Below are 12168 nucleotides of genomic sequence, written 5' to 3'. Positions count from 1 at the left end.
TCATGCCGACAGAGACCCTGAGTGCCTGTGCACAAGGAAGGAGTGGAGGCACCAGGTTTTCTATGTCCCTGTGTAGCCAGGACAGCGGCACTGCTCAGGGATGTCAACGCTATAATGAAGTCTGTGCTATTTATCTGGCTACTCAGAAAGAGTTTTCAAAGCAAGAGGAAAGAGGAAATAGGGTAGGAAGGCAGGCCCGGGCCAAGCCGCCTCCGTCACCTCCATGTGCTAAGCAGGCCCCCTCTCTGGAAGGGGTTTCATCGACAGCCTTCCTTTCTACTTCCTGGGCACAGAAACTGAGCAGGAACCCAATGAGAAGGAGGGTTCTGGCCTGGAATGGGGTGTAGCAGCTCCCCATTGGTTTGATCTGAAACTCCCAGGCCATGGAGACAGAGGCCAGGTATGGGGTCTTGGGTTCTTGCCTTTACGGGGGCCCCAAAGGCTTTAGGCTTCCCCCTCAGCTTCCTCTGGCGCACTAGAATGACTCTGGCATCAGGCTGCGGAAGGGAGGCTTTCCCAGAGATCAGCAACTCTCCTCTGGAAAGGCCCCACCTCACCCCATGAGACTGACTCACAGCAGCGTGGCCCTGATGAAAGTTCACAGCTTCCAGAAACCAGCAGCCTCAACGTGATGCTCTGAGGAGCAAGGGGCAAAGGAAAAGAGACTGCCAGGTTGGCTTCTGCAGGGGCTCGGGAGGGGCTGAGTGGAAGAGGCTGGGACCCCAGACCCCCCGGGCTCTAACAGACCCTCAGGGAAGTGGGGGATCTTCCCACCCTGTGATCACATGGCTCCTGCTACCAACAGACAAGGTGAAGCTTGGCCAAGGCCAGCATTATTTGGGGGGAAGGGACGTCACAGGGGAGGGAAGGGCTAGGGAGCAGGAACACCATCAAATTCCCTGGTCTGGGCCGAACGTGTCTCCTGCACATGTAGTTGCCTTATTTGGAGGCAGGAGGTCTGCTACGGCACTATTTCCAAGGTATTACTATGGAAACGCAGCGTAACCCTAAACGCTGTTATTCTGCCTGGGATTTTTTTCTCTCAAACCAGCCAGCTTTGGGGGATTTGCATGTGTGTCTGCTGTTCCCCAGCAGGAAGCTGTACTTTCAGTCTCCAGAAACAACTCCCATTCGATTTTGCCAGGGACACTACCTTCCAGAGGATGCTAGCCTAGGACTCCTTGGGAGGGTAGACAGAGGGCAGACAATGACCATGAGCTGAGAGCAGGCCCAGAGCTGCACTCTACAAGTAGGAGGGTGTGTGCAGCAGCCCAGGGCAGGCACATCCAGGGGAGACCCGGGGGGCGTAGAGGAGAAGGGGGACCCAGTTCCACCCAGGCTGATCTCTGCCACTCAGTGAAGGAGAGAGCACCAGGAAGGACTGCTGAACCCTGGGGGTAGCCATGTTCTGCTATGCCTGGACCTCTGCCAGGCTCTGGGCCTTGCAAGACGCCCAAGGGACCCCCAATCTCCACTCTGCTCATTCTCAGGGTTACTGCAAGGCTCGATCAGGCAAGAACACTTGGTAACAGTGAAGCCTGAGCGCAGAGGAAAGGAATAACATTTACTGAGCACCCACACTGGGCCCAAGACCTCCTTTCAAGCTCACAAATAATCCTATAACTGGATCAAAACAAGCCCATTTTGCAAATCAGTTCACTGAGGCTCAGAACCCCTCCTGGTGCCCTGAGCCCCCGGACACTGGCTGGGGAAGAGAAGGAAGTGGAGAGGGGTCTTTGGGGAAGGACTGGACCTGGTGGGACCACCCCAGCCACCTCCCGCTCTGGTCACATGGGAGTCAGAGCAGGGGCACAAAAATCAAGACCAGCACCAATTTTTTCCATTTATGGTCAAGGCCCCAGAGCAAGGGTGGGGTCCCCGAAGAGCCCTTCACTTGGCTCCCCTTGCTCAGCCTGCTCTCTGCAAGATCATCTCTGTGTAGAAAGTGGAACTGAGCTGAGTCCTTCCTTGGACTGTGGCGCACAAGGAGTGTGTGCAGCCAGCAACCCCTCCTGGCATGCTCTTTGCTTCCCAGCAGCTGGAAGGACAGCCAGGGGAAGAGACACACGCTCTGCTACTGCTGCTCAGCACCTGCCCCCTGGCTGGAAGCCTCCTGGGGCAGCCCCAGACCACACAAGCAGGCCACCCTATCCCTGTAGTGGGTCCTGCCCTGTGGCTTGAAGAGGAGGATGCAGATTGTAGCCCACAGACCATTGTAAGGATGGAGACAATGTGCAGGGCTGAGGACCACCTCAGCCCTGACCTGACTCCTTCCCTCACCCCTAATTTTAGGCTGGGTCCTGAAGCCCTTGAATCTTCTGGGGTACTCTCACTTTGCCCCAGCTCCTCATCTCTGAAACCACGAAGTGGACACCACCTGGCAAACCCACTGCCTACCTGTGGCGTGGGTGGCTCGACTTTCCGCTTCTTCTTCTGGTTCTGTTTGTTGGTCCTGGGATAGACCACGAGCATCTCCAGCCACCTGGGAAGAGAAGAGAAGAGAGGACCGAATCAGACCCCTGCTCTCAGGAACTAGGACCCTTTCTTGTTGGGTGGTCCAGGCACCAGGCTTAACACTTCCGGACTGGAGGCACCCACCCAGTGGCCAGGCCTTTGGACACCCAAGCAGGGCAGAGCACTGCCCAGATTAGAGCCTGCCACTGCTGGGGCAGGAAGTGCCAGCAGCACAGCCTAGGACAAGCACAGGCTGTGGTGGGACCAGGCCTGGATGCTGACCGTGCAATGACCACAGGGTAGGCAGGGAGGGCCCTGTGGCTGGCCTAGGGTTGAGGTAGGCTCCACCCTGGCAGAGCAGCAGGCCTGACCACAAAGTACAGAGACCGTCACTGTTTCCATTACTGACCCTATCTTTGGGGCTTAGACTTGGCTCTAAAACTGCCCTCCCGGAGCAGATCTGGCTAGCGCACAGATGGGCTACAACTGGGATTTGGGGCTACTGAGGCAGGAAACCAGGAGTTGTGCTACCAAAGTTCCCTACAGCAGGTCACTTCGAGGGGCTGATTAGCTGACCTCCCAGACCCATTCACTGACCTCTGCGCCCACCTGCACATTGAGGGCACCAGGTACCTCGGCTTTGGGGAAGGCCCAGCAGACATGCTCCGGGACCCACACCAGGGCATGCATGCCGGAAGGTCCACTGTGGACTGGTAGCACGGACGGCAGCAGGGGAGTATGAAGAGAACAGGGGCTGGAGGCAGGAGGCTTAGAGTCTGATCTGGCTCTGCTACCCTCTAATCATAACCTTGAGTGGCTCCCAGGCCCTCTGGACTTCAGTCTCCTCATCTCTAAAGCCAAGAGCTAGATTAGGCCATGACATAACCACTGTTTGCCTTGTTGGGGCTTCATAACATCTGGGAGAGTTGGACAAAGAGGACTAAGAAGCAGAAGGCGGGAGGGGGCACGGTGGTGAAAGGCAGCCCCACTGCTTCCTCCAGAGGGGAAGGTACTGCAGGAGACTCCGGTCTACTTCTTCCCAGAACACTAGGGTCCACGTTGGGCCTGCCGCCAGCCTATGCCAAGGGCTTGGTGGCAGTGGCTGAGCTGCAATGCGAGGTGGAGTCTGCACCGCTGGCACCCTGGTTGGGGGCTGCAAGGACCACCAGCATCCCAAGCCTGGGGAAGGGAGAAGGGCTTGTGTCTTTAGCACTTGGAGGTGCTTCTTTAATTTGGGGTGGAGAAGGGGGTGGTGAAGGAAGTCGGTTGTAGTCACTGGCCTTCTGGGACAACCTCAGGAGGGTTATGCTGGCTGTGGGTTGACAGCTGGTGGCTGGGGAAGTGGGTTTGGGTGTGGGAAATCACCAGTCCAGAGCAGGTAGTTCTCAATTTGCTGAGAGAACGAACAATCACCTGTACCATAGAGACCTGAGGCATAGGTCCTGCGGGTCACTCTGTGTGCAAGAAGGAGGCTACAACTGTATCTGCAAAGCCAGCAGGTGAGCAGACTCTCCGGGAGCGACACTCATGTGATCTGAGGAGTTCACTTGCTTGTGGGGTTGAAAGACTTGCTTTCCGGCCCGCCCTAAAGGCTGAAATGTCTTTTGGGCACTCCAAAGAACTGCGCCTGCAGAAGGCCCCTCTTAGAGTTTTACCTAGGAGGGGAGAGGAGACGGCAAAGTCACCTCGTCCTCCAGGGCCCCAGGAGTGCGAGGAGTGTGGTGCGGAGGGGCAGGCCTTTCGGGGTGGCCTGAGCCCCTTCAGACTGGCCTAGTTGCTGCCAAGTGGAAACTAATGAACTGGCGAATCTGCGAGCCGTGCAGGCCAGGCCATGAGGGAGAGGAGAGAAGATCTGCACTGCAGTTGCCCTGCTGATGAGTGGAGCTTCTGAAGCTCCTGTGCCGCCTGGACAAGGCTGGAAGCTCAGGAGGAGCATGGGCAGTCCCTCTAGGCACCCTCAGTCCCTGTGCAGTGCTGCTGTGGCTGGAGGCTAAGAGATGCCAGGCCCAAGAACAGATGACAGAATGTGCCCCTTGCACTCGAATTTCTCACAGAAGCCCAGGAGGAAGCATCTAACATTATCCAGATGTGTGAATGTTAAAATATACCCAAGAAAGAGAGGTGAGGGGCAAAAGTGGACACGGCTTGGTGGTGGATGTGGTCATCAGGGACATGGTCAAGCAGGCTCCCCAACTCTGAAGGCAGAGCCAAGATGAGTGAGAATAGGGGGCACAGAGCTGAAAGGTAGGGGTAGAGAGAAGAGGGGAAGCTGAGACCCAGCCCAGCAGGAGGGCACAGAAGAGTCCCCCTTGCCAACTCCCGCCTAAAGCTCACCTCCTCTAAGAGAGCTGTGTGAAGCTGTGCTCCACACATCCTGCAGGTGTCCTCCTGGCTGAGGAACCAGGCAAGGGAACTACTGACTCTCTCCATCCAGCTCTGGGGAAAACGTGGCTGCCTCAGGCCGTTTAGAGGTATCCATTCAGAGAAGACCCCGGAAAGAAGGCTGGATAGACTGTGCCCAACTCCTCCCCCTCTAAGGCAGCCTGAAGGAAGTGTCTGCACCTCTTTAGGGACCCGAGCACCTAGACCCATCTCAGGGCCCCAGAGTCCACAGATGAGTTTACTCAGCAAAGGAGCTGTGCCAGGCAGCGAGACCCCAGAGGCTACAAAGGAAGCCAAGGCAAAGGGGTCCGTCTGAGAAGGTGAGGTGAGAGGCAGAGGAGGGAGAGCAGACGGAGGCAGAAGTCTGTCCCCAGGGCACACTGCCCCAGTGACTCCCTAAAGCAGGCCCAGGCACCCCAGCCGGTGGGGCAGATGAAGAAGCTGCTGCGCAGGGTCCTGGTGAGGGGCCCAGCGGCAGGCTGCCTCCGTGAGAGCCCTGCCTATTGGGTAGGAACGAGAGCAGCCCAGACCCAGGACGGAGGAGGGGAAAGGCATCAGGTGACTTGCTCTGGCTCTGGGTATGCCACTAGGCCACTGCACAAGCCTCTCACCCTCAGGCCTGCCCAGCCTACATGCAGGACCCCAAGTACACACTCATCTGGTATCTGGGCCTGCTGACAACCTTGTCCACCCAAGCTGCATGGGAATGGCAGGCCTCATACATGCATACAGAAGTGACCACAGGAGAGGGGCTCAGGACAGAGCCCAGAACCCCTGGCCTGGGCCAAGTGCCTGGTGGTAGGGCTTAGGCCACCTGCTGGAAGCATTGTCAAATGCCAGACATCATCACTCTCTCAACGTCACGTGGCACCTCTATATCACTGACCTGGTCTCCCAGCTCACACGCTCCCTAGCCTGTCCTAGGGCCCTGAGACACACCTTTCCCATCCCACCTGTCACCCAGACCCCTCCCTGGGACCCAGCTACTGAGGGGAGGACTGGGGGAGGGCTAGATCTCCCTAAGGACTCCACTTGGGCAGTGGAACGTCAGCCTAGATGTGCCTGCCAGACAAGGCCGCTGCAGCAAGTGTAAACCAGGAAGTGCCACTGTTCCATGCTGCCACTCACATCTGGAGGATGCCCGTTCAGGTGCCCTCATTTCTAGAGCCTCAGTCTCCCAACTGTAGAATGAGGGCTCTGTAAAAGCCCTTTATGCTCTGAAATTGCATGGTTCTAGGATTAAGATCAGGAAGCAGTCAGAGTGGTCCTCTTGTTTGCCCCCAGGAATCAGAAATGCAAACATGCCTCACTCCAGGGAGGAGCCCAGAGCGAACTGGCACCCAGTGTGGGCCCAGGCCCTCTGCAGTACGGCTCCAGCTGCCTGCACCACCCCCAGTATGGTGTAGATTTGAACTCCATCAACAATGGGGACCTTCTGGCCCGTGCTCTCGCTTCCTCACGCAGCAGCCTGGGCTGGGGCTATAGCCGAGATACTGACACCAAGGCCAGCACTCACAGAAGTCCTTCAGTTGTTGAAAACAAAAGGCTTCACATTCTAATTCCCTCTACTCTGCGCTGCAGTCATCAACACGGTCCCCCTAACCCCTGGATTTACTCTCTCCCAAAGCCGCCTCAGCCTCATCTGTCTCCTCATTCTTAAAAGACAAGAGGGATTCTCCAAGATCTTGTGCCCGAGCTCCCAGTCAGGCCCACGGTGTCTGCTCCCTGGGAATGGACCACATGTGGCTGGGCTCCACAGAGCTGGTAACAGAGCCCCCAAGGGCAGGAGCTCCCAGAAGGCAGACACTGCATGGGCTCAGGATCACGGAGCTTAGCTCCCCGGACTGTCAGCCATCTGGAAATCCAGACCCCCCTTCTACTTCCCAGGGCTTCCCCTAAGCCCCTGCAGAGGGCATGATCAGGAGAGCGGGGTGACCCAGAGACTTTCTTTTCTTTCCACTGAGACAAAGAAGCCAGGGCGTGCAGCAGCACTGAAGTAACTCCTGTGTGTGGGTAACTGGGGACAAGAAACAAGACACAGCGTCCACTCTCAAGGGCCTCCCACTGGCTGAGGAAGCTGCACATGCACGCAGACAATCTCCATCTTTTCTAAGAGCCAGCTGACAGAGCCCAGGGCCTCCTGGTAGAGGGCGTCCTGGAAGAGTGGACACTCAGGCTGATGCTAACAGCGTAGAGGAGAGGGGGGGGTGTTCCAGACTGAGGGAGGGGCGGGAGTGAAGGCTGAGACGTGGGGGGCAACAGGGGGATGTGCGGCCACAAGCAGCTCAGTGCTGAGGGACATGGGGTGGTAAGGGGGAGGCTGCAGGACGGGGAAGGGGCCCACCAAGGAAACTGGACTTGGCTTCCAGGTGATGGGGTTTTAGCCAGGAGGGAGGCAAGGCTGGACGTGCTTTGGGGACTGAGTCCTTTGTTGTTGAGTAACAGAAGGTTGGGTTGCAGTGAGAATGGAGGTAGGGACACCAGTGAGAAGCCTAAGGAAGGTGTGGCAGCCCTGGAACCAGGGCAGTGCCAGCAGAGGGAGGCCCCCTGGTAAGCAGCATGCATGGGGGCAGCCTTGGGAAGTGTGCAGACACCAGGATGAAGAAAAGGCACATGGAGGGTGAGATTAGTTTCTGGTGTGGTGACGGGGCACACGGTGGCGCTGTGAACGGAGAGAGGGGACTCAGAAGAGGAGACATACTTGGGGAAGAAAATGATGGTGATTCTGCCCAATTTGTGCCAAAGGGACCTGGTTCAAGGACCTGCAGGTGGCTAGGAAGTGCCTCTTCCCAAAATGCACAGAGCAGACTCACCCGCTGATGATCTCCTTGGTCTCTGCCCGGATGAAATGCTCCTTCTCAGGGGTCAGAATGCACAGGGAGAACTTCTGGCCTGTCCGGCCCTCCCCATCCACCACGTCCGTGCATTGGTTCATATTGATGGTGCCCTGAGGGAGGGTTGTGGGCTGCAAGAAAAAGACAGGGCAGGGAGTCACTCAGAGAACAGCTCTGAAGGGGCAGAGTAAGGCAGCATGGACTGTCCCCGCATGCCCAGTTCTTTCTGACTCTTGCTGCTTCTTGGCAGGCCCCTGACCCTCTTGCTGCTTCGTGGACCCCCAATTACAACAAAGGCATAGGGTACGCCCCAGCCTCGCAGCCTCACTTCCCACCTACCCATCCCCAGGGAGAAGTGGCGACAGGCCCGCTCTTCACAGAGAACATCCAGCTGGACATTCCTTACTAGTTGGAAAACAATATCCCAGCTAGTACTGGGGAAGGGGGAGAGACAGGAAGGGGACAGCTCTGTGAGGACAGCTGGATGACAGAGGCAGCCAAGAGCCTGATCTCAGAGGGGTTACTGATCCAAGAGAGCAGTGAGAAAAAGCTCCAGAGAAGGTGGTTTCAAAATAGCAAGGTTATTTTTAGAGGCAAGGAGGGAGCCACAGAGAAGCCACATCCTTGCAGGCAGGCTGTGGGCTGGCAGGCTGGAGCCATGCATGTCCTAAATGCTTTACAGGTAGGTCAAGCCCACTCAGGGTGGGTGACCCACTGCCACCCTCCAGGACTGCCCATAAGGAGTGCTACAAGGCTGCCTGGCCAGCGCTGGAACAACAAATAAAAACTTTTTCCCCTTTTCTGACAGCAAAAGCTGTTAGACAATGAAAATAAGTATAGAAATAAAAAATAAGAAAAAGCTTTAAGAAATTCCTACTGAGATGAAGCGTTACCCAAAATGACCTTCCTAGAGATGTTGTGCTAACCCTATATCCTCTGGCCTCTCACCTCCCCCTAACGTGAGGATGCTTTCGGAAGGAGACAGGTCACCCTGGCTGCCCCCACATCACATGCACAGAGCTCCTGCTCCGGAGCCAGGCGAGGCACTACCTTAATGCTGCTCGCTGACGGCTCTCACAAGGAGGGAAGCCTTGGCCAGAACCCCAGGCAGCCAGAGGGCAGACTCTGACTCCCACCCCACCTCTGGAGCAGCTGCCAGCTTCCCACTGAGTTCCCTGAAGAGCCCGGCACTGCTTTGGTCGCACTCCTGGAGAAGCAGCCCTGGAGAAGCAGCAGGGGAAGAAAAGGCCAACAGTGGCCAGCTGGGGGTGCCTCCCTCCTGGAGTTCTGGGAGTGGGCCCTACCCTACCCAGCTGTGAGCTCCCTGCCTCAGGCAGAGGGAAGGCGCCTGTCCTCAAGATCAGGACACTGGGTCTGGCGTGGATGCCAAGCGCAGACCAACTACTACCCATTATCTTTTCTCGTCCGCTAAATGAAAGGAAGGAGGAAGCTCCCAGGCCCCTCCAGCTGGAGCGCGTATGATCTTCCCAGTATTTTCCAGGCTGACCTATAACTGCAAGATTTGCACTGCAAGATTTCCAATCACCTCTCTGGGCCTGAGTTTCCCTAGGTGTGAAATGAGGCCTTTACCTTCTTCCAGAAAAGCTTTCAGAAGTGTCGATAAAAGGCAAAGACATAACAAGCTAGGGCTGAAGGAAGTGAGCGTTTATTTACTCCTGTGTGTCAGATCTTGCCATTACCACCTCTCTCACGCCTCCATAAATACGACCGACTGTGGGGCAGGCATTATCTAATCTTATTTTATTACATGTGCAGAAGAGGGAGCAGAGAGTCAACAGTGGTCACAACAGGAGGCAACCCTGGAACCCTGGTCCAGGTCCACACTGACAAATGCCCTGAAAATGGTTCCTCCCCAGTCTCAAGAGCGCCGCCTGAGGGAGGAGGCACCACGACCACCAGCGCTACAGCAGCCCCTGCTGTGACACCGCGCTCTGCCACGCACTGACTGAATGCCATGCCCTGGTCCAGTGCACCCTCTCACTGACCACCCCCACCACCCCCACTTGCCCCTTCACTTCTCTGCACCTAACTGCATCTCCTGCACCCACAAGAGCTCGAGGAGACTCAATCAAGGGTCTCCAGACAGCCTCCAGGCCTCGCCGGCCCTCTTCACCTCTGTTCAGGAGCAGGCCACATGCACGTGCATTCTCAGCATTCTGAAGGGGAAGAGAACATACTCCTCAGCGACCCATTTCCTGGCTAGGCTGGACCTTGTACTGGGAGAGCAAGGGCAAATATCTAGGCTGTAACCCAAATCCAGCCAGAGGGAACCCCTTGTCCCAACGCCACCAGCAGAGAAGCCAGCTCTGTCTGACAAGCTTCCTGCCCTGATTCTGCACCTCCAGAGGTTAGGAATCCAGGCTTCCCAAGAGGCTGAGTGTCACCTAGTTTTCCTGGTTTCATTTTAAAAAAAGGGATGGCTGTCTGCAGGCCATCCGAGTCTGCCATGGTGCCAACTAATGGGTTCAGTCCTCACCTGGCAATGTCACTAGATGACCCTCCAACCATCTGGGGGCCTCTGTCCCTCTTCTGGCCTGCAAACCACACTAGCTAAGATGGCAGGGCTGCTACAGGGCTGAAGACTGTTTTAAGCATGAGGTGACCAAGCAAGAGGGCACAAGCCAAGGGCCTCTCTCCAGGGATGTGACCACATCCTGCTGAGAACCCAGCCTTCCTCCTTGTCATTGCCCCCGGGGCCCACCAGAGGCCAAAGGAACTTCTGCCCGCTGGGGCCAGGGCACCTGTCAGAGGCTGGCTTCAGAAGATCCTGCTATGGCAGCCTCACTGCCTGGGGGCCTCTACCCCCACCCCTGGCCCAAGCAGGGACACTTTAGGGAGAACAGGCTCCTCCATTTCTTGTTGGATCCTGGGAGTTTGGAAGGTGGGCTTCTAAGAGCCAGAGAGAAAGAAGAGGAAAGCAGGACAGAAATACAGAGAAGGGCCATTTAGAGCTATCAAGAAGGGAACCTTTCCTCCAGGCAGCTGTGCTTAATAGAACCAGAGGCAGCATGGCTCAAAGGCAAGACTTGGGTAGAATGGGAATTGTCCACTTTATTCCCCACTCCCTCATTCAGATAAGAAAACAGAAGTCTCAGCCCCATGGCCAAGTGGTTAAAGCTCTGCATGCTCCTCTTCGGTGGTCAGGGTTCGTGGGTTTGGATCCCAGGCACGGACCCACTCCACTCACCAGCCATGCTGGTGTCCCATATATAAAGTAGAGGAAAACTGGCACAGATGTTAACTCAGGTCTGATCTTCCTCAGGCAAACAAGAGGAGGAGTGGGGCCTGCCCGTTGGCACAGCAGTTAAGTGTGCACGTTCCGCTTCGGCAGCCCAGGGTTCACCGGTTCGGATCCCAGGTGTGGACATGGCACCGCTTGGCAGGCTATGCTGTGGTAGGTGTCCCACATATAAAATGGAGGAAGACAGGCGTGGATGTTGGCTCAGGGTCAGTCTTCCTCAGCCAAAAAAAAAAAAAAAAGGGGCGGGGCGGCACAAGATTTGGAAGGGAAGAAATAAAGCTTCCCTTAGTAAAAAAAAAAAAGAAGAAGAAGAAGAAGAAGGAAAAGGAAAACAGAGACCCATAGAAACAAAGGCTTTCCCCCACGGTAAAGAAGTGATCACAAAATCCCAAGGTCAGAAAGTGCCTTTCAAGGTGAAGCCCAACCCCATCCACTGTGTGAAGTCCTGCAACAGTTCACGTATTTCTCAAACTCACCTGACTGTGACCGACAGAGAACAGCGGGTTTCACAGTGGGATGAACACACATCTGTGCGTGCACACGTATGGGAAACGGAAAATTACGCCACAATACTTTTACCACATGCATTGCACTCTGTATTATTGTTTTGTCATGCTCACTACAACCCACTTAAGGAGAGGAAAAGCACTCCACTGATGACTGCAGTCAGCCAGCACACCTGCACACTGCCAGCAGCAGGGGCTCAGGACACTCCAGGCTGGGCACAAAGACGAATCTACCTTTCAGTACGAACCACGGCAGCAGGAATAATACTCATCATTTAGGGGGCCACGGAGAGCTCTAAATATGTAGCTACAGGTACTGACTCATTCACCCTGACGACAGCCTCAGGCAGTAGGCATCACTACAGGTCCAATTTACAGATGTGCAAGCTGGGGGTCAGAGTGGTGAAGGGACTTGGAGTCCACTGGGCCACCCAGAACAAGTCTGGGCCCTCCTTGGTGCCTTTTCTTCCTGGTCTTTGCAGCTGTTTTGCAGTCATGTCCAGAACCTGGCAGAACCTGTAGGTGGGCCATGAGGCCTGACCCACTGGGGGCTTGCTGAGCCTACCCTGCTCACAATGGGATCAGACAGGGCCCAGGCAGGAACAGGACCTCCCCAAAGGTGATGATAATGGGCCCAAGACCTCCCTTAAGAGGCCTGGTAGGCATGCATGCTGGAGGCTTAGTCAGGCCACTTGAGCAGGGTCTAGGAAGAGCCCTCGTCCTTTCTTTG

General features: G+C 56.0%; 1 protein-coding gene across 1 annotated transcript in view; it reads right to left on the bottom strand.

Moving 5' to 3' along the window:
* The window catches only part of MPRIP (myosin phosphatase Rho interacting protein), a 244564-nt gene that overhangs the window by 54843 nt on the left and 177553 nt on the right, over positions 1 to 12168 (bottom strand). Inside the window, exons 4-5 of the mRNA XM_046676267.1 lie at positions 7650 to 7801; positions 2398 to 2482 (exon numbers count right to left, since the gene is read on the bottom strand). Of these exons, the coding sequence (XP_046532223.1) occupies positions 2398 to 2482; positions 7650 to 7801 (237 nt within the window). The remainder of the gene's footprint in view (positions 1 to 2397; positions 2483 to 7649; positions 7802 to 12168) is intronic.

Source organism: Equus quagga, chromosome 11 (genome assembly GCF_021613505.1).
Source record: "Equus quagga isolate Etosha38 chromosome 11, UCLA_HA_Equagga_1.0, whole genome shotgun sequence".
Lineage (NCBI taxonomy): Eukaryota > Metazoa > Chordata > Mammalia > Perissodactyla > Equidae > Equus > Equus quagga.
The sequence above is the reverse complement of the archived record's forward strand: the minus strand, read 5'-3'. Positions and strand labels throughout refer to the sequence as shown.